The 20,370-nt window shown below is 52.2% G+C and overlaps 9 protein-coding genes across 9 annotated transcripts; 5 read left to right on the forward strand and 4 right to left on the reverse strand.

Moving 5' to 3' along the window:
- Positions 1 to 1,589: 1,589 nt before the first annotated feature.
- On the reverse strand, positions 1,590 to 2,684 carry MYCFIDRAFT_179303 (uncharacterized protein; the record flags this gene model as incomplete). Its single annotated transcript, XM_007933396.1, has 6 exons — positions 1,590 to 2,105; positions 2,129 to 2,189; positions 2,224 to 2,424; positions 2,462 to 2,530; positions 2,576 to 2,625; positions 2,664 to 2,684. The coding sequence occupies 6 exons, from the start codon at positions 2,682 to 2,684 to the stop codon at positions 1,590 to 1,592; spliced, it is 918 nt and encodes a 305-aa protein (XP_007931587.1).
- Positions 2,685 to 2,705: 21 nt separating this feature from the next.
- Positions 2,706 to 3,131, forward strand: MYCFIDRAFT_179304 (uncharacterized protein; the record flags this gene model as incomplete). Its single annotated transcript, XM_007933397.1, has 4 exons — positions 2,706 to 2,794; positions 2,842 to 2,993; positions 3,026 to 3,071; positions 3,101 to 3,131. The coding sequence occupies 4 exons, from the start codon at positions 2,706 to 2,708 to the stop codon at positions 3,129 to 3,131; spliced, it is 318 nt and encodes a 105-aa protein (XP_007931588.1).
- A 781-nt stretch (positions 3,132 to 3,912) lies between these two features.
- On the reverse strand, positions 3,913 to 5,136 carry MYCFIDRAFT_79086 (uncharacterized protein; the record flags this gene model as incomplete). Its single annotated transcript, XM_007933398.1, has 1 exon — positions 3,913 to 5,136. The coding sequence occupies one exon, from the start codon at positions 5,134 to 5,136 to the stop codon at positions 3,913 to 3,915; it is 1,224 nt and encodes a 407-aa protein (XP_007931589.1).
- Positions 5,137 to 5,954: 818 nt separating this feature from the next.
- Positions 5,955 to 7,441, forward strand: MYCFIDRAFT_71852 (glycoside hydrolase family 18 protein; the record flags this gene model as incomplete). The annotated part of the gene is made up of 2 exons (XM_007933162.1): positions 5,955 to 6,836; positions 7,078 to 7,441. 2 exons carry the CDS (start codon positions 5,955 to 5,957, stop codon positions 7,405 to 7,407), a joined length of 1,212 nt encoding a protein of 403 aa, XP_007931353.1. The 3' UTR covers positions 7,408 to 7,441.
- An 882-nt stretch (positions 7,442 to 8,323) lies between these two features.
- Positions 8,324 to 11,211, forward strand: MYCFIDRAFT_87211 (uncharacterized protein; the record flags this gene model as incomplete). The annotated part of the gene is made up of 6 exons (XM_007933399.1): positions 8,324 to 8,339; positions 8,502 to 8,649; positions 8,852 to 8,887; positions 9,167 to 9,186; positions 9,246 to 10,636; positions 10,688 to 11,211. 6 exons carry the CDS (start codon positions 8,324 to 8,326, stop codon positions 11,177 to 11,179), a joined length of 2,103 nt encoding a protein of 700 aa, XP_007931590.1. The 3' UTR covers positions 11,180 to 11,211.
- Positions 11,212 to 11,456: 245 nt separating this feature from the next.
- Positions 11,457 to 12,182, forward strand: MYCFIDRAFT_79089 (uncharacterized protein; the record flags this gene model as incomplete). The annotated part of the gene is made up of 2 exons (XM_007933400.1): positions 11,457 to 11,693; positions 11,760 to 12,182. The coding sequence occupies 2 exons, from the start codon at positions 11,457 to 11,459 to the stop codon at positions 12,180 to 12,182; spliced, it is 660 nt and encodes a 219-aa protein (XP_007931591.1).
- Positions 12,183 to 12,286: 104 nt separating this feature from the next.
- On the reverse strand, positions 12,287 to 12,791 carry MYCFIDRAFT_179309 (uncharacterized protein; the record flags this gene model as incomplete). Its single annotated transcript, XM_007933401.1, has 8 exons — positions 12,287 to 12,301; positions 12,334 to 12,341; positions 12,404 to 12,471; positions 12,502 to 12,540; positions 12,573 to 12,630; positions 12,661 to 12,668; positions 12,693 to 12,744; positions 12,773 to 12,791. 8 exons carry the CDS (start codon positions 12,789 to 12,791, stop codon positions 12,287 to 12,289), a joined length of 267 nt encoding a protein of 88 aa, XP_007931592.1.
- A 1,433-nt stretch (positions 12,792 to 14,224) lies between these two features.
- MYCFIDRAFT_145497 (uncharacterized protein) lies at positions 14,225 to 16,888 on the reverse strand (the record flags this gene model as incomplete). Its single annotated transcript, XM_007933402.1, has 1 exon — positions 14,225 to 16,888. The coding sequence occupies one exon, from the start codon at positions 16,886 to 16,888 to the stop codon at positions 14,225 to 14,227; it is 2,664 nt and encodes an 887-aa protein (XP_007931593.1).
- A 1,811-nt stretch (positions 16,889 to 18,699) lies between these two features.
- MYCFIDRAFT_179311 (uncharacterized protein) lies at positions 18,700 to 19,984 on the forward strand (the record flags this gene model as incomplete). Its single annotated transcript, XM_007933403.1, has 9 exons — positions 18,700 to 18,718; positions 18,750 to 18,796; positions 18,828 to 18,888; positions 18,928 to 19,234; positions 19,263 to 19,317; positions 19,349 to 19,545; positions 19,567 to 19,684; positions 19,728 to 19,950; positions 19,974 to 19,984. 9 exons carry the CDS (start codon positions 18,700 to 18,702, stop codon positions 19,982 to 19,984), a joined length of 1,038 nt encoding a protein of 345 aa, XP_007931594.1.
- Positions 19,985 to 20,370: the final 386 nt, after the last annotated feature.

Consider the following 20,370-nt stretch of genomic DNA (forward strand, 5'->3'; position numbering starts at 1 on the left):
CAGTTGGCCTTGTCCCAGCAGTTGGCAAAGACACCTGGCATGGTCACCGCTCACCTGAGTCACGTCTTCACCCAAGTGAGATCACCCGTGACCACCACGAATCGTACACTTTCTACCCCGGAGTGAGATTGGCTGTTCAAATCCAGACCCTGAGCCCAGAAGAAATACACGTTAAAGCTGCAATTCAACACCAGGCTGATGTCACTTCTCTTCCCCCGCGCGCCTGCTGTGCAGAGCATCGATGAAGTTGACGAAGTGGTACATACTGTGGCCTCGAAGTCGGTGCTAGATTGAAAACGATCGCCCAACTGCCGTGCGGCGTGCGCGTGCGCCGGGCTTGCAAGGATTTCGCACGCAAGCGGGCTGGGCGTGCATACCCCAGCAACTGCCAACCGTCCCTTCGAACCTTAAATTCAACGTTCCCAGCCCGGTCCCTTTTTTCAACACAGCCAGCCAGCCAGCCAACCATAGCACCAAACATACGCCAAGGCAGTGCAATTTTTGTCGCTACAACGAGACCAGAATACTCGCATACGACCCATGATACGTGGCTTCTCATTTACGAGCGTCTCTATGCCTTGGCAGTCAAGTTCAGACGCTGCACGACTGCTCCCAGATCGAGGAGACTTTGCATTCGGCTTTGCGCTTCCAGATCTCCGACATGCATATGCAATTCACCTCAATCCCAAGGCATGTGAGTGAATATGTACAGTGTGGCATTGTTGACATGTGACACTTCGTCTTCACACTGCCGATGCTTTTTGGAGCACGAAGTGATTTGCACACTTAAAATCGGCGTATGTTCATCAATCTCCAAGCTACCCACCCAATAATGGCACGTCCTTGGGCTGTTGGGTTGGTCCAAAGGCGTCAGGCGTCAGGCGTCAGGTCGAGTAGTCAGCAGCTGAACTCATTCGCAATCCGAGCCTGTTCCCGCTTTGAACTCTCACATGCCCGGAATTGGAAATCTTGACAAGGAGTTTCCCGGATTTTCGCTCCCTTTTGCGGAGCAACCAACATGTAGCCGCTTTCAATTCATCATTACAGTAGTGCGACTGTGATCGACGTAGTCACGCTAGAGTCTCTTTGATTGCTTATGTTTGCGGGCGGGTCGATTGACGTTGACACAACTCTCCGCCGACGCAAGATTGCGAGTTCAACGTATGTACAGAACGAACCCAGGCATTGCCCGCAATCCGGAATTTTTGGTAGTCATTTCTCGCCCTAATAAAACTGCGACTCATCTACCAAACACAACCCTACACAAATATACAAAGGATCAACAAGCTTGACTGACAGTAGTTCACGGCGCGGGGAAAATCCGACTCAAGTGTACAGTAAGTTTCGGCTTTATAAACTCGGCTTGGAAAAAAATCCGAGCTTGAAATCTGCAGCATGTCGCATTATTATTATTGTCGCTATAGTAGTGCAGTACCGCATAGAGTATTCGGACCCTATTAGTTGTGCTAATCCTCGCTTGCCTAAGATAGTATGTATCCCCGAAGACCCGAAGAGGCGATCACGATTTCGCGGCTAGTAGAACTAATATATATAGATCGGATCGTATATATATAGCGAAGAGATCTCTGCTACGAGAGGATTGGATAATCGGAGAGCGAGCATAATCGGTTTCTATGCATGCTCGTCAGACTTATTAACATCTGCTGCGAGAGATTATTTAGTCGTTCATCGTGCAGGACGGAGCATGTCGGCAGTTGGTAAGAGCCGAGCGTTGTACAGCCGAACCTAGCCACCGGCCCCGGAAGCAGTGTCGAGCCACTTCTCCTTTGCTTTGCCTTTGCCTTTGCCTTGATACTTTGCCACTCAAAACGAATACGGTCCGTTCTACGGCCAAGAAACACGGCATTGTTTATTTTGGCTTTTGTCCGTAAACGTGTGACGTGGTACGCTTGGCGTCGCGTCCTCATCACTTCGAGCACTCTGTGCCAAGAATCGCGGAGGAGTTGGTCGAGTCGACAATAATACATGCCAAGAGCAGAATCAATTTGACCCAAGATATCTTTCTTGGCAGATATATGTAGCGCCAAGCCAATCAAATCGCCAACATGACTTGCATGCCTCCTCTCATCATGTATGTAAGACATCTTGGCAATATGCCAAGTCCAACATCAAGTCGGCGAGGATGCCATACCATGCCAATAAGCTTGCCTTTCCTGCCAAGCTTGAAACTCTTCCTTGCCTTGCCTGCGCCTACTTCGACACAAGGCTGTGCTCGCCAAGTCGGGGCATGGAAAAGAAAATCCGTGCCAAGAGTGAGTAGATGCATGATCAGGAGATGCCTGGAATAATAATAATGCCGCTGTTTGATCGATGAATGCACGACCGGAGACATGTCTAATCAAGGAAGAAGCTCTCTCGTCTTGAGCGTTCCATATGCCAGGAGAGGAGTCCCAATACGATTGTCTCGACCGAAATGCCCAACACTACTATGCCAAGACACGCATCAAGCATCGACCCCAACCGATCATCGTACACAATACGAATACTGCTTGGTTTGACTTCATGTCCACTGTCCATCTTGAATGTTCGGCAAGACTTGACTGTTTCCGTTCACATATGCCAAGATTTTGATACACGCACCAACGAATTACTTTTTATGCATGGCTGATTGATTGCAGGACATGTCTTCGTATGCTCGGAACGTCCGTAGGCCGACGAGACATCAAGACTCGAGCCGATGCTCTATGCCGTTTTGCAAAGAGACGGGAAGCTGGGCCATGTCTTATCAGTGGGGCCACCAGCTGAAACACTACATCGCTAGAGGTTGTTCCAAGTGGACGAGAAATTTGCTGTATAAGGCATGTGCGCACGTGCCGGTAGACCCTCGATAATGAGGATGAAAATTCTAAACGCGGAACGGAGTTCTGTTCAAAGGGACTTGGGCTGGATGTGGTTGTGTGGAGTCAAGGCTTCTTCACTATCTACCGTTGATAGCCAGCCAGGGATTGACATCCACATAGATGGAATTGGAAGTGCCGATTGGCTATGACTTAACATCAGTCAGCATGGCAAGAGGCTGCTTCTTCTCCTGAAAAGTATCGGACGTCTTTGTGCGAGTAGCATGATGTTTGAAGGCAAGGTCGTTCACCAACTGCAAGAAGCTGCGTTGAGCAACAAGCTATTTCCGCGAATGCCAGGTCAGATTTCGCTTCGTTTCAGGAGGTAGCAAAGTTCCATTGTCAGACATAGCATCGACATATTGTCACTGCCTGGATGGTTGGTGTTGTTGACTGAAAATACCAAAGCCAATCTTTGTCATTCTGTCCGCCTCCCGGGTCAATATCAGTCAGCGATACGATAGACATCGACCGTTTCAGAAGTATCCAGAAATTGAATGAAAAAATGTCCCGACATTCTGGCATGCATCTATTTCCAATCAATCGAAGTGGACCCGAATTGACTCTCATAAATTTTCCAATCCTCCTCCAGGAAATACTTTCTTCACTTGTCGGCATCGGGGACGACGAAGAAGCCGCTGGCATCTCGAAAGACCAGTGGTATTTGCCTTGGTCCCTGCGAACGTGTGTGATCTGAGAGAAAAGCATCCGGAATTGCGTTCTGTGCATTTTTCTGGTGTTGGGTCTTTTTTGTGCGGCAGCCTTGCTTGATGCGGTCAACGAGCTTGCGGAGATTTGGAAGCTCCATGTCTGGCAATAATGTTCTGGTGTCAGTTGTGTCGTGGAATGTGTTGGATGGATGCTGCAGGCACTGGTCCAGTAGGGCTGTTATATAGGCGTCGGTGCAACACCAAACAGTCTCTGCCCCAAGGTTCCAGAGTAGAGCGACGACCTTTTGAGGTGTCTTGATCAACTTGTTTCATGAGAACTTCAAGACTCTGACGCAGCATGTCAGTGACCTGCTTTGAAGCGCCTTGGCGATACTGAGTGCGACTCAGCTAGTGTCCATGCGAAGAAGTGCTGTCTTGTAAAACTTCTCAACATCCAGCCCACATTCACGGAGGAAGTTCCTGGTCTCTTCTTTCGACATCCCATCGAGCTGGCCAGTCTCGAGTTGCGCCAGTACAGGCTTCTCGATAGCTTCAGCCAAGTCTCTCAAGAACTTGTTGATGTTTGCGTGCAACGATGCGACTGGATTGGTGACATTGACAGCCCCTAGGTGCCAGACTAGACAGCAGTCTCGTTGCTCATTCTTGTCCACAGCTGGGAACAGCTTCGCAAGGGCATGGCGCCTGATTGATTCCCAACGCTGCACATCCAGTTCATCATGTTCCGAATCAAAAGGATCATCCGAGACCCGAATATTGGTCTCATCAGCGATCATGTCTCGCTCGTGAAAGCCCCATGCAAAAGCTTCGTCAATCGCATCCGATCCTTCTTGGCCACATATGAGATATTGCTCCAGACAGGCATGCATCATCCAGTCGGCAGCCAGCTGCATCCACTGTGGTGTAAAATTATTCCTGTCGAAAATGTTGTGGCATCTTGCTGAGACTTGCATGAAGAGCGGGAGTACGTCCAGAAGTGTGACGCAGGCATTAGTCCCAAAGAAGGCATCGTCATAGTCGTGGTCTTCGCAAGGAATGTCCAGAGAGTCGAGAAGCTGGGCGCGATTGTCCTCGAGCTTTTTGATACTTAGTGGAAGCTCATTCTGAAAAGGAGCAGTGTCGTAGTCGGCCGTTGGCATCCGTGAGGCATCTCTGCCGATCCATTCGAAAGCTCTAGCTTTATTCCGATCTCGCAAAGCTTGCAGAGAGGCCTTCGGTGGTGTAACCGAAGTCTTGATCAAGCGCTGCGTGACAAGTGTGACAAGCTGCAGTAGTTGCTGGCGGAAACGGAAATCCGGGTAGAAACGATATCGCGAGTAGCGATGCTGGAAGAGCTGGAGGAATTCATTGGCCTGCACAAGGCTGCATTCAACTGCTGACACTCCTTGATCCAATCGAGGCGCGTTCTGGTAGGCCAAACAGGTGTTGATGGCCTGATAGACAAGATAGTCGAGAATCATATGGTCTACTTCCAGAGCCGTGCCAGTATCGTCCATCTCACGAGTGGTGATAGACGGCCGCAGGTCTTCAGATAGTCTCACACGCTTCTTCGGCCTTTCGCCATTCGTCGCAGGAGGAGGTGGAGGCCGCATTGCTGACCTCTCAGCCATGGTCGTCTTCGCACCTTGCCGCGCTGTGTATGCCGTTCGTGTTGGCTATCTTTATCCCTCTACAAGTGGAATCCGCTTCAAATGGACTTCTATTTGCTCTTATAGTCTGCTGTTCCTATTGTGCCCTCTATTGTCCTCACTCTTGAGCGACACGCGCTTGTCCAGACGCGTCAAAGTACGCGAAGATGAGGTCGCCGGTTCGGCGTTCGTTGCGCGGCTCGATTCGTACAGCTTACACTCTGCATGGCTCGGGCAATGGAGCATACAGCTCGATTTGGGTGTGCTGCGGTGGAGTCGAGCATGGCTCTTGGTGAGTGCGAGCTTGAGGGGTTCTTGGCGTTGAGAGTGTCAACATCGACCTCCCTTCTCCTCACCTACGTTTTCCACCAACTTCGTCCAGCCAGCAGCTTCCTCTTTAGCAATATTGGCTGCCGCTAGCACATAGCAAGCGCCGCAGTAGAGACCTGGCGTGTCGCGTGCCATTCTCACCCAGTAAGGCAGCACTATTCCCTCCACCTCGACCTCCTCTACCGCAAGCAAGAGTCTTCCGTCACAGTGCAACACTATACTCGCAAAAGCTGGTATACCCAACCCATCAGCTGCTCAAGTCCTGCAGATTCCTGTTTGCGGAGGCTCATGAGGCGTTTGCTGCTTCTCGAACTGACGCTATGGTCAGGCCAGCTTTGCACTGCCTTGCTTTCGGCGTCGTAATCAGCTGCTTCGCTGCCTCCGTGGCGAGTGCCATTGACTCTTCCATAAAATTGCTGACAGGCCAGACACCACTCGAGGCAGAATCTTGCAAACAACAGCCCTTCAGAATGGCAGCACAGCATTCTGGTTATCGAAGCGTCGCCTACTTCGTGAACTGGGCCATCTACGGGAGGAACCACCAACCCCAGGATATCCCAGCAGAGAAGCTTACACACGTTCTATATGCCTTTGCAAACGTTCGACCAGATTCTGGCGAGGTATACTTGACCGACAGCTGGTCTGACACTGACAAGCACTACCCATCGGATTCGTGGAACGATACTGGCAACAATGTCTACGGCTGCATCAAGCAGTTATATCTGCTCAAGAAGCGGAATCGCAATCTCAAAATCTTGCTGAGCATCGGCGGCTGGACCTACAGCTCAAACTTCGCGCAGCCTGCCTCTACCGAACAAGGACGCCGCACCTTCGCCGATAGCGCTGTGCGCCTTCTGAAGGACCTTGGCCTAGATGGCCTTGACATTGATTGGGAGTATCCGAAGTGTGAATCTGAAGCTCAAGACTTCGTGAAACTGCTTTGTGAAACTCGTTGTGCTTTGGAGGCCTACTCAGCCACCCTCCCAAGCAGACCTCACCTTCTCCTAACTGTAGCATCTCCTGCGGGACCTTCGAACTGCCACTGGCTAAAGCTGCGAGAAATGGATCAGTATCTTGACTTCTGGAATATGATGGCTTATGACTTTGCCGGATCCTGGGACAGCGCTGCCGGACATCAGGCAAATATCTACCCATCGCAGCAACACCCTGGATGCACGCCGTTCAGTGCAGACTTTGCTGTTCGCTACTATATTGACCACGGCATCCACCCGAGCAAGATTGTTCTGGGCATGCCGCTGTATGGTCGTGCATTCCAGCAGACCGATGGCCCTGGGTGTGGCTACAGCGGTGTGGGCGAGGGCAGCTGGGAGAACGGTGTCTGGGACTATAAGGTGAGTTGGCACATCATCTCCGCACAATCCTCATGCTGCACCTCTTGGGATGATAAAAGCGCTTCGCCAAGTCTAGAACACCACCTCGACAAAGCCATGTCTAGTACATTGGTTCTGCGGGGCTTGGCAACGATGGGCGGGACTTGATGTCCAAAATAAACTTGATCTAATCTGACCCCGGAAATAATTTTGCTATCTTGTCGCAAATACTCTGCTGTCTTCAATTACTGACAACTCCAAGGCCCTCCCTCGCCCCGGCGCCCAAGTCTGCCATGACCAACAAGCTATAGCGTCCTGGTGCTACGATCCTGCCTCAAAGACCATGGTGTCATACGACACGCCCCAAGTCGCCGCACAAAAGGTGCAATACATCAAGCAAATCGGCCTCGGCGGTGCAATGTGGTGGGAGAGTAGCGGAGATCGTCCTGCCACCGAAGGCGATAGCTTGATCAACATCACTGTCCAAGGCTTGGGGGGATATGAGGGCAAGCATATGGAGCGGGTCAAGAACGTGCTCGAGTATCCTGAAAGCAAGTATGACAATTTGAGAGCTGGTATGCCTGGGGAGTAGAAGTAGACAGAACTCACATCAAGAACATCTCACGAACCAGCCACTCAACCTTGTTAGCAGTCACATCAACAGCTCCGATCTCAGCGATGAGCTCTATCTACGATGCTGAGTAGATACTCCACCATCTTGGGGACATAATGTGACCTCGCGGAACACTTTACTCTCCGCCACTTCACGCTTGATAGATTTACATCTTCTAATGGCGCTGCAGTCGGGCCCTTGCGTCCTGACGCCGCTGAAGAGATCGATTATCGAAATTATGCGAAAGACCACCGTCTCCAGTCGGCTCACATGTTGCATGTCCCCTTGGACGCCAATTCTTGAGCCAACCACTTATCATTCCCCCAATTTGCTATTTCACGGTGTTGGTGAGTCGCGGTCTGAGGTGTGAATCGCCTTTTCCCTCACATCTTAAGTTTCGGACTACTGAGCCCAGGGCGATTGCTTTGCTCCATGGCAATAGCATATTCTGCTTCAGCGGATTTGAGTAGCACAATGAGCAGTCTTGCGCTGGAAGGGGCATTTCAAAGCTGAGTTATCGTCCTCGTAGTTCTTTTGTATTCTGAAAGCAGGTATGCTCCTTCTATTGACGAAGTATGTCTCTTCAACATACTCATTTGAAATGCGCCATAATCCCGTCCTAATTGTCGGGACCCAGCTTCTGCGTAGATCCGATCGGTCCAGCCGCAACACCATTCGCGACGCCCAATGTCCCTCTACCAGGTCCCATGCTCGGACTCCTGGTGCTCGGAAGCACTCCATATCTTCCATACGTCTTCTGATCCACGCTCACATAATGTGGTAATCTCCCCAAAAGATTAAGCTTGCCCTCTACCCATTTCAAGATCTTGTCATGCGGCGCCAAAAACCTGATATATCCCAAACCCCACAAATATCCTACCAGCGCCCCGCACAAATGTCCAAGAAGAGATGTATGTGGTATTAAGAAGTTTATGACCAGGATCAAGGCCAGAGGTGTGGTCCAAGTTGGAATCTTGTAGCCGCTGATCTCGAAGTATGGGTTCGATTTGTAGGTCTTGTATGCTTCACTGCAGAGTAGGAGGATGACCCATACACTGCTTCCTATCACTGAGCTGTTGAGGCGGAACACGAATCGTTCGAGGAGAGTGTAGAGACCGCCGGGGAGGACTCCAAAAGGTCCGGCGAAGAGCGCGACTGTGGTGATGGTGCCATGCTCGGATTCGAAGTGTTCGAGGAGCGGAAGCAGGGATATTATGTTTAGTATGTAGTGCAGGAAGGAGACGTGCAGGAGCGGGTAGGTGTTCAGTCGATGGACTTGAGCATCGCATTAGTCTTTGGCCCGCAAACATTATGTGCGCCTGCTCTTACGTGTGGCGATATTGATCTCATTCGGGATGAGAGCGCCCCATTGCTCCAGCCCAGGCACAAACCAGTGGGCAATGTATAAAGCTGTTATTACCAGCAATAACCCACGAGTGGCGAGCGGAAGCCTCAAAAGGTAAGATCGAATTCGTCTCGCATCCGGCAGCTGTGCTCTGATTGACGCCATGCACTTCAAAAGCTTCTCCGAACTAATCCGCCGGCGGGTTGGTGTTGCAGAGTCCAAGAAAAGTGGTGTGCAAAGTGTCGCATGTTCTCTTTCCCAGAAACTCGGATGTTCCTGGAACGCGTATGTCAGCGATCGACAAGGGTACCGCGACCGCGTCTCATCAATCTTTCATGCGCCGCAATCAATTCCAGCCGCACCACCACCAACACTCCCATACTGATGTTATAGCACGATCACAATGGCGCTGTGTATGTTGGCTGGTCTCTACACAGCGTATAAGAATGGCAAGTTGACTTTGATTGAACAGCTGCGCGCCTATTGGCCCTCCGCCGGTCCCCAATCCTCCTCAAACTCCCACCATACCTGTCCCTTTTATGCATTCTCATTGGAATCGCCTGGCTACTGCTCCTTCCTCTGAACGAATACTCTCGCCAGACCTACATCTCTGAAAATGCCATCCTTCCGGGTCAAGTCCATACATACTTTGGCGGATCCGAGCACAACATCTTCCGCGCATATCGACAGGAGGTCTGGACATTGGGCCAGCAGAGTGATGAAGAGAGGACAACCGGCCTGAGGAGAGTGCTGAACGATATTGGCTTAAAGACCGCTGTGCAAGATTGGAGGTTTGAGGTAGCGGGAGAAAGGATCGAGGGCAAGAATGTTTATGGTCTGCTCCAAGGACCGCGAGCAGATGCTACAGAAGCCATGGTCATGATTGCTGCTTGGAAGAATTTCGATGGAGAAGTCAATTATTCTGGAGTCGCGCTGGCTCTGACAATGGCGAGATACTTCAAGAGGTGGAGTATATGGAGCAAGGACATTTTCGTGCTCTTGCCAGATGACAGCACATATGGGCCAGAAGCTTGGGTGAGCGCGTATCACAGCACGACGGCCGTGCCTACTGCAAGCAGAAATGTGAGCGCGCTATCGATCAAGGCTGGAGCGTTACAAGGAGCCGTGGCTTTAGACTATCCGGTCGGGCCATGGGGAAAGAGATTCGACAAGCTGGATGTGTACTACGATGGCATAAATGGTGCTCTTCCCAACCTTGATCTCCTCAACACTGCTGTGCAAGTCGCGAGTGGGCAGATGGGTATTGGCTGCAGTCTCCACGGCATCACAGATCACAAGGACAATTACGAAGACCGACTGAAGTGCCTTGCGAAAGGTGTCATGAAACAAGCTGCAGGACATGCTACTGGGCCGCATTCCGCATTCATGTCCTACCACGTCGATGCGATCACATTGAAGACTGTCGGAGATGGCTGGCATGACGAGATGACTCTGGGACGCGTGACGGAGAGTGTCTTCCGGAGCATCAACAATCTGTTGGAGAAGTTCCATCAAAGTTTCTTCTTCTACATTCTGCTCAACACGAATCGATTCGTCAGCATCGGCAGCTACCTCCCGGCAGCCATGTTGGTAGCCGGAAGCTTTACGATCAACGCGCTGGCACTTTGGGTGTTGAGCGGGAAAGGACCAGTTGAGAAGCCGGGCAAGCTTGAAGCACACCCAACTGACAAGCCTGAGGGAGAGAAGATGGTGGCTTTCAAGAGTGGCAGCGATGTCACTTTGGTGGCAAAGGAAGAGCTTGAGGCTGTCGAGAGAAGAATGCTCCTGCCTGCGACTGTAGTTCTGGCCGTGCATCTGGCGAGCGTTGTGCCGCTGTATGCATTGACACACGTCGACAAAGCTGTGAGTGGATCATCTCATGTCATCGTTGTTGCCATACTGACAAGCGTGTAGAGCCTCGTATTCGCCTTCTCCGCTGTCGCAATTGCAAGCTATGCATTCCCGGCTTATCTGAGCCTGCTCTTGGTGCGCTTCATGAACGCCAGCTCGCAGCAGATCCAAGTCATGCAGTCTTTCTCGCTACTCTTCCTCGGCGCCACGCTTTCGACCTGGGCTACGATCAACTTCTCACTGGCGCTCCTCGTTGGTCTGCTTGCAGCACCCCTCAGCTTCGCTAGACCCATTGTAGTGGACAGGACAAAGCACGTACAGTTTGCTCTGCATCTGCCCGCAGCACTATTCTGGTTGGTGCTGTCACCGCCTGCAGTTCTTTCCGGACTAAGCATGTACACTCAGAACAATCTCAGTTGGATACTGCTGGAAATTGCAAAAGGCTGGTCCGCACAAGGCGCTTGGAGTGATCTCGTGGTGTGGTCAGTGTGGTGGCCGGCGTGGGTGCTGGGTGGAACAGTGCTTCTCAGTGGCATCGTAAGAACAGGACCATGATTTGATAGCGTGAGCAATGCCTTTGCGACACGAATACGCTGCACGCCTCAGTTCCACGAATGCTTGCGATCACGCGTGGTGGGATTGGGCATAAGGAAGTCGCGCTGCCTGGACGCGGGAAATGGCAGTCGCGTGAAAGCCAAAGCTCACTACCTGCACTTCAGAGAACCTCACCTTGCCACATTCTCACACTCACCCAACTATCTCGATACACGTCGTGCGAAGACATCACGCTTCTTCACATCGCAGTCGCAGCCATCTCAGAGCAACGATAACCATGGCCAAGACCAAAGAAGACGCTAAGGACAAGATCCCAAAGCTCACGCCGCAGCAATCCGCAGAAGTCATTCTCGCGTACCTTAAGCAGACGAATCGTCCATACTCCGCCAAAGAGATCAGCGAGAACATCAAAGGCGCCAAGACGGCCGTCATCACGCAAGCTGCAGCGCAGAAGTTGCTGAAGGACTTGCACGAGCGAAAGGAGATCGAGGGCAAGGCATCTGGCAAGAGTATGGTGTACTTCGCCATCCAGGTCAGTCTATCCTCTCACGCATTGTACTTTAGCTGATTCGATGCACAGCCCGAAGAAGATGAAGACTTTCACGAGAAGCTTGCCGCCACTTCTGCCGAGACTACTCGTCTTCGCGAGGAGCTTATCGCTATGAAGGATGAGGAGAAAGAGCTTCGTCTCTCCCTCCGTCAAGGCGCCAATACGATTCCGCTTGGAGAGATCAAAAAGAATGTCGCTGCTATGACCACTGAGAAGGCACAGCTCGAGGAACGTCTTGCCAAGCTCAAGAATGGCAGCACCAAGCCTATCGATCCAGCCAAGCGTGATCGTATCAATAAGAGCTACAAGAAGCTGTCTAAGCAGGCCAGCAACCGTCGAAAAATTTGCAAATTTTTGTGGGAAACAGTTCTCGATGCTCTTGAGAATGGCAATGCAGACCCGGAGACGATCAACGATCTGAAGGAGGAGTTTGCGGTCGATAGCTGGTTGTGAAGCAACAATATAATTTTCGGGTCGTGGAGGGAGGAGATGTTGTGCGAGATGCGATGCTTGATGAACATGAAATGCTGGTTTTAAGAAGGATGACAGGTGATTGCTCATATGGCACAAAACTACAATGACTACCACACCTAGAGCTTTGGACGAGATACACTGCATGAGACAAACACTCTGCCTATTCTTTATATCTAACCCGATCAGCAGGCAGAATCCACGTGAGAGCTGACTGGCGAAAGCTCCGAACACGCCTGCACGCACCCCAACACTCTGCATCGAACCATTTCTGGAGCACGAATCCAACGATTGGCAGCACGCCCAGAAAACTCGCATCCGAACCCTGCTACAAATCTGCCTAAGCATGTCAAGCCGAGCATAGCTACGCACTTTCCCCTTCCGATCTCGGACTCCAAACCCACAACATCCCATCCCACCATCTCATAATCTTATCAGATCAGATCCAAGTGAACATCACCACCACCCCTTTCCCCTTTCTTTCATCACTACCATGTTAACCCTCCAAACCCGGCACCACAGAATCCAAATTTCCGATTCCCGCCTAAAAACCTCATTCCTGCATCTCCCACCCGAACTCCGAAATCGCATTTACTTCCTCTCGGGATGTTTAGAAATTCGCGTCTGTGAACAATGTGGAAAAGCTTGCTCTACGGATTTGATTTCTATGGGGTTGGAGAGATGTTGTTCAGGGTCTTCGAGGATTGGGAGTCCCGTGCGATGGCCGAGACATTGGGTTTGTAGGTTTCGCGAACATTCGAGAAGAGGGTAAGTCTGGGAAAATGTGTATGCTTCTGATGAATGCTGTCGCTGATGGTTTTCTTTTTGTCGTGTAGGATGATTGATTTGGCTCGATACTCAAGAGATAAGAAAATTCGACACGAATTCATAAGTTCGGAAACTGGTCGTTTGGCAATTCCTCCTTTCACAACCACCACGACGGCACCGGATCAACCTGCTTTAACTCGAGTCTCTCGCCTCATTCGCTCGGAAACATTACCGATCTTCTACGGAAATAATGTTTTTGTCTTCACGCCACAAGTCACGACATGCACTGGGATTGGAAGGATTTCTTCTTCTGATATGAATTTTTTGAGGGCGATTGGGGTGAGGAATGCGGGTCTGGTGAGATGTGTAGAGGTTCGGTGGTTGGGATGGTGTAGGAGGGCTTTGTTAGAGAATTTTCAAGGGCAGTTGAAGGAGCTTGGGGTGAGGGTGGGGGAGAAAGGATTTGAGGTTGAGGTGTCTTGTTGGACGAATGAAGAGAGGTGGAGTAGTGGGTTTGAGGGGGAGAGATTGAGGTATATTGCGCCTTGAGGGGAGGGTGGATAGAGGCGATGACTTCGAGGGCCAAAGGAGGTCAAATCCAACAAGGCTCATTGCTGGTTTCAGCATCAGACTCTCAGCATCTGCGGATTCTTAGCCTTCATGTTGACCGTGAAATGTACTTCAGCGCTCATAGAACGTCGCGAAAGAGTTCTGGAAAGCTTTCCAGTGGCAAAGATTGAGGCGGCAAAAGACAGCGATGGTCAACCTATCTGATAGAGGAATCGAAGATCAGCAACTTTCCACCAGCACTTCTGAACCTCCGTCTTCTATGGGAGCGCCGTAGATGTTCTTGCTTGCCGCGGGGGATGAAGCGTGGTTTCTGAAGGGCCTGCTGGCGGTGAGGCTCAGAAGTCTGGTGTCTGCATGCGATGAGTAGATGATATCTCCCTCAGTAGAATTAGCGAGATGTTTCCATTGCACCCCCAAAAAGGATGCTGCATACAGCCATCGCAGACAGCAGATGTCAGTGTATAGAAATGGAAGCAGCGAGTTTGGTGTGCCATCAAGGCAACTTTTCATTTTCTGTCGCTTACAGTACAAGAAAGCACGAAATCAAACTTTTCTCTCTCTCAGACTCTCTTCTATCCCGGAGTCTTTTCATCTCATCTTCTCAATTCATGCAGTGATATAGCTCATAAGGAGCTTGATAGTGTGTGTCGGTGTCGATGCGACCGGCGAGAGTGTTCTGAGCGACTCTAGATGAACCACATGGAAGTGGCGATGCCACCCTGGTTTGGCATTGGCATGAGCTTGTCATACTCAGATGACAAGCCAGAAGAGGAGCCCTTGCTGCCAGACTTGCCCTGAGAGCCGCCAGACCGAGAACCGCCAGACTGAGACCCGGACTGCTTCTGAGTGGAGCTGGATGGACCATCAGAGCTGCCAGCCCACTTAGGATCGTGAGGAGCAGCACGTAGAGCGGCCAGGTGGGAATAGTAGATAGCAGGGTGCTGAGAGATCGGAGTCGAGGCACGAGAGTACTGGTAGGCGTGCTCGTAAAGAAGGGTGTGCAGCTCGTCGTTGGACATCTTAGCCTCATTCATAAGCACATAGTAGTGCACAGGACGAGCGGTGCCCTTGATAGCAGCATGTCCGCAAAGGTAGAAGTCGTTCTCATGAGGATTAGTGACGCCGGACTCAACCAAGGTGCCTGGGAATGCGTTGCCGTTACGGTCGCCCTTCTCCGGGAAGAAGCGCACATTGTGACGCTTAGAGCCCACCACGACGACGAACTGAGGAACCGGGCCAGCCTGCTTAAGCAACTGCTTCATATCGTTAACCTCCTGCTGAAGGACGTGCGAATATTGACCCTCAGACACGCCATCACGAAGGTAGATAACACGCTGTGGCACCTTGCCGCCGCCGACGTTCTGCATCCACGACTGAAGGAGGGGCTTAAGCTCGGTGTTGATGATGTCGGTGTTGATCATCTCCACACGGAAACCGTTCGTCTGGCACAGAGCGGCGTAGCGAGTGGCGAGCTTGTCCATAGACACAGTCATAGCGGCCATAGAGGGAGTCTGCATGCCAGGAGCAGCGTGGGAGACGTCGGCACCAATGATGACTGTCGGGCACTGGAAGATACCATTGGGTCCACCAGTCTTAGAACCGATGGCACGGCATGTAGCACCACCCAGCTTGGCGTTGAATTTCATGCACACGTTGGAGATGTACTGCGCCTGAGCCTTCTGAGCGTGTGAGTATTGTACGCACTGAGACACAACGCCGTAGCGGCACTCGCAAGAGCGCTTGATGCGGCCGTAGACCTGGGAGTCCTTGTCGGGCAGGATGAAGAAGAGGATCTGCGGGCGGGATTGAGACTGGTTGCCAGCGGCATTCCAAGCGGTAGTGACCCACTCGCCGACATCTTCACCCATAGCCAACGCCATTGCTGGCTGCTTGTTCTCGACCTTGCCGCCGTGGCCAATGTAGCCCTGCACAAAGGCCTGGACAAAGCGCTCGATCGTAGACTTGTCAGGCTTGCCACCACGACGACCAGAAATGACGCAGACAGCCCAGGACTTGAGCGGCTGAGGGTTGACCTGGAAGAATTTCTTGCCCTTCAGATCCCAGCGACCAGAGGTGCCTGGCTTAGCCTCACCAACACCGAATTTGACAGTAGGCGCTGGAAGAACGCGGCCGTCGACCACGGTCTTGTTTGGGTTGACAGTGACACCATACTTCTGCAAGATAGGGTCGCTGCCCCAAGCCAGCATGCCTAGACCGTGCTGAATGCCGGCATAGCGCTGTGGAGGGGCGGTAACTGCAAATTTGATCATGTTAGATGTCTGACGCTCATCCATCTTGAAGGCGTATCGCTGATTCTCCTTGATTCGAAGAACCTCCATCGGCAGAACAGTGTTCTTGCCCTTGGTCATCTTGGCAAGAGGTAGGCCTGAGTACTGCAGGCGGATGTTGTATTTCTTAGCGAAGTAGTCGTAGATAGGGATGGTCACCTCATTGCCCGAAGGATCAGTAACCTGCACCTTGTACTGCTTGGCGTCCTGGTAGATAAATCGCTCAATACAGTACTCATCCTCGTTCTGCTGACCACGGTGCTTGGCAATGACGCGAACCTTCCGGAACTTCTTGAGACCAACACCATACTTGCCCTTCTCCCCCTGGCGCTGAATACCGGTGATAAGGTCGCCAATGTCGCGAGCACCACAGGCGAGGACAGCAGATTGATGAAGCATGTCGGCAGTCCAGAAAGTGCCGTTAGCTACATCGACATTGACAGAAAGGCGGCCTGGGTGAACGACACGTAGAGACTGGTATACACCCTTAAAAGCCTCGACACCGCCACCCAAGATAGACCGAGTCTGACCACGAGCGAAGTATGCACGCTTAATAGGTGTATAGCGTTGTGATGGTGTCTGACGGAGGAGGTGGTCGGCGAAGGCAATAGCCTCAAGGCAGGTGTTGTCGAACGAGGCCTTGCCCTGAAGGTAGGCCATCAATTGCTGGAAACCAACCTTGTTGGTCTGACGGATGTTAATGCGGTGCTCATCAGGACCGTTCTTGCCCGGCTTACGACCCTTCTCCTCATCGAGGTTGACTATTAGCCGCACTTCACGTGTGATGGGACGACCAGACCAAGCCAGCTTGTTGCCGTCGAAGATAGCACCAGCACCGATCTCTGCCTGGACCTTCTTGGAGTTCCAGACAGCGTTGATAATGCTACGCTTCTCTACACCGTTGCCGATTTGCACATCGAACTGGTAGATGGGAATGTTGGGAAACTTCTCCACGTGGTATGTATTCAGGCCGACCTTGCAGGCTTGACCCATCTTGGAAGGGGCCTGGCGTGGAGGCAGAGTAGACACCTCATTGCCGCGGACAGTCGCCCAGCCGGCCATACCAAGGTCGAAGTTGAATTTCTTGGAATCCAGCTTCACGGCTGAAATGGCAGGGTTGCGCTCCGACGCAGCAGCGCCTGGTGGGTCGGCATTGCCATCGTAGGCGGCACCGCGAAGGGAGCGCGATGGAGCTGCAGAGGCACGAGAGACCTCAGAGCGCACCGAGCGAGTGGCGTGGCCGGAAGACGAGGCAGTGGTGCCAGAAGTGGAACCTGAGGCGGAACCAGAGTCGACGGAGCGGCCGTCGGTGGGCTGGCGGCGGTCAGCCTCCTTGTTGACGCGGGCCTTCGCTGGTCCAGCCATTGCGACTTCTTGTGGGTGTTCGGATTGGTGAGGTGGGTGTTTGGGGTCGGTGAGGTGGGTTGGGGTATCTGATGCTGGAGTCAAGTCAGTAAAGGTCGGCGGTGAGATGAAATAGCAGCGTACGACCTGCGAGTGCTGATAGAAGCTCGAGGTGTGTCAGATGGCTGTGTTGGGTGAGGGTAGGTGGATGGTTGAACGGGTTTGTGGATGGTGGTTGATGAGTGAAAAGACGGGGGAAAAGCAGAAGTGTTTTATGCAAGACAGCTGAGCATTGACCAACGGCCACGCAGCCAACGTGTGAGGCAAGCTGGCGCTTGTGACTCAATTGAAGGCGAGCTCGTGCTGATGCTGAGGGTGATGGGCAGAAAACGATGGGTGGATCAAGTCAGTATCGCGCCGACCACGTACCTTGAGCTCAGCGAGATGCTGGCAGAGTATTTGATGCTGTTGAGGGTGTTGGGTGTGACTGTGGGTGGTGTCAGTGTGTGTTGAAGGTGGTTGAGGTTGCTTGTCGGATGGTTGTTGGTGTGTGTAGGAAAGAGAAAGATCTGGAGTGGAAGAGGTTCTTTTTGTGCGTCCGCGGCGGCGCATTGACCACAACCGGTGAACGCTCCTGTGCTAATTGAGGGCAGTAGCATGTGTAAACTGACCTAATCTGAGGCCTCGATGCCTGTGATGAGCCGTCTTGTGATGGCTATGCGTGGTTGAGGTGTGTCGGTGTGGAAGCAGAACTGAGCTGAGGCAGGCGGAATTTGAGGGACGCGGACGCGGAGAGCTGTTGCCGCACCGACGTAACGCTCTTGGCTTGGCGGTGATTGTTCAGGGCAGGCACGCCAAATCGACCAGCAGCATCATGTATGGACGTTGAGCATGACAGAGGAGCATGGAGTGACCATCGACTCAAGCCTCCTGCAAACGTCGACCCGGAATGCTGTCCATAGCGTACATGGTCTCAGGTGGGAGGAAGACTTGAAAAGTCTCCCAGGACTCCTCTGTACGAGCTGCCATCGACGACCATCACGAAGTCTTGCTCAAGATTGACATAATTGCGACGCCAACCTGATGCTCAGCATGATAATCCAGTGCGCTTGGTACCAGACGGAACTCCTTGCCTTCCAGAACATGCAGGACAATGCCAGCCACAATGGGGATCGACTGGCTTCCACAAAGACTGGGGCCTTGGAGCAGATGAGGAGATCACCCAACGTAGCCAAACATTCGAGCATATCTCAGCAAGCTTTGCTCCTCTGCTCCAAGTCGAACAGGCATTGAAAGCCCTCTGATGCCTGGCCGCAGGCGTACTCCACATCCTGGGCAAACTTTCAACTTCTCTCGGCAGTATCTTGAGCCTTATAATAATATGTCCCAAGGTTGCGAGGCTTGGGCGAGACCTTCAAGAGCAGCGACGTTTGCCAAGTGTAGAGAGAGTATGGACCAGCAGCGGGAGAATTCCCTGAGTATTCTCGCAAACGAACCATCGGCTTCTTCTCGTCTGTGGTGCTCTGAGAATGCGTCTCGGAGTGACTTGTGGTCTCCGCCGTCTGTGAACAACACCAAGTCTACTGTCGTCCTGGCTTCGAAACTGCTACCCATCGACTGGCTATCGTGAAGGACTCTATCGGAATCGGCTGAGTAGAGAGACTTTTCTCAGCTCCGTGCCATGATTGAGGAAGACAGTCGAGAAGTTCTTTCGCGCAGTTTTCGATGCCACTGCGGACATTGATCCTCGCGAACAGTCTATGGACAGCTGCGGCTCCGCTCCCCAGACATCTGTCGACCAGAAGCGCATATCGAATCCAGCGTGGGAATTCTGACTCGATCTGATATTGAGAGCATTTCGATCAGCTATAAGACCTGGTGCTATGAGGCGGCCACGTTATATGAGATCAGTGAGAACTCGCCAGGGCATCGATGTCAAAGCCATGCCTTGACAAATGTCGGCATGGTCATGGACTTGTCGAGGAACGCGAACGTGCGCATCTTCACTGTAGCCAATATCCTCTTGTTTGGTTCTGGTGCGAGAGGAAGGGCGATTTATCAACCGTGAGCAAGGCGATGCTCGTCCGCAAAGCTGTATGCGGCTGGGCTCCAGAGGTATGGGTTGTTCAGTCCGATCTTCGTTGTATGTACATCGCGTACAGATGCCACAATGCACAGATCATGCGCTACAGAATGTCGCCTGACATGACGCGCTTCCTCTGCCTAGCGAAGGCGCACCAGAATATGGAAATAGAAGGCGCTAGGCCTTTGGCTTCGAGCCTTGCAAAATTCAAGGAGATATGTGAAGAGCTCATACTATACCTGAACGCCACGGACCGGAGCTATATTGCCTTTTCGCAGAGCCATCGATCTATGTGCATGCGATAGATTGACAGTCCGGTTGGGTCCCATGACTTGATATCAGTTGCCGTGACACTGCTGGCAATCCTCAGCCAAGCTCAGGCGGACACGCATCTCTCCCAGACCTTCATGCTGCATGCTGCCAGGCGAGGAGTGATCTCTTCTTTACACGTAGCTGCGGAAGACTTTCGCGTAGGCCGACGTCAGGTCGCCAAAATCCGATCGAGGATTGCCATCGATGGCATGCCGTGCGGATGTCGATGCGGTCGCCATTGTCCTGGGGCTTGAAACACTTCCACATGTCTGCGTTGGAGCATTCCAAGTCAATGGGCCATGGCCCATGGCTCCCACCGCTGGAGTCTCTCCACGTCACCGCTGTATGATGACAGACACTTATACGATCCGTCTCCTGATCTGCCGTCGATGGCATGCTCGAGGCCAGGCTGGTTCTGACATTTTGCCGGAGGGACTGTCTTCCGATGCTGCAGTTCAAGTAATGCTATGCGAATTGATCCTGTTTACTCGACATTTCGAGGGGACGAACGCGATTCGACTCGAGTACGTCTTTAGTGATTTGGTGGTGTTTCAGGGCGGGATCGCCTGGCGTTTGTGTCGCAGCAAGACCCGAATAGCGGACGGGGTAATGGCAGTCTTACCTGCCGATGTAGCTGCAGTGGCGCACTCTGGTATGTTTGCAGACTTCCGGTGCCTGTATTGAGCGTGAGACGAGATAGAAGTCGAGGTTCATCGAGGTGGAAAGCACGGTAAGAAGTCAATTCCCGGCTCGGTCTTGGCAATACAATCCCCACGCCAACGAGGACCGCGTTTGCTCATGAGCC

The sequence above is a fragment of the Pseudocercospora fijiensis genome (assembly GCF_000340215.1).
Source record: "Pseudocercospora fijiensis CIRAD86 unplaced genomic scaffold MYCFIscaffold_10, whole genome shotgun sequence".
Taxonomy (NCBI): Eukaryota; Fungi; Ascomycota; class Dothideomycetes; order Mycosphaerellales; family Mycosphaerellaceae; genus Pseudocercospora; species Pseudocercospora fijiensis.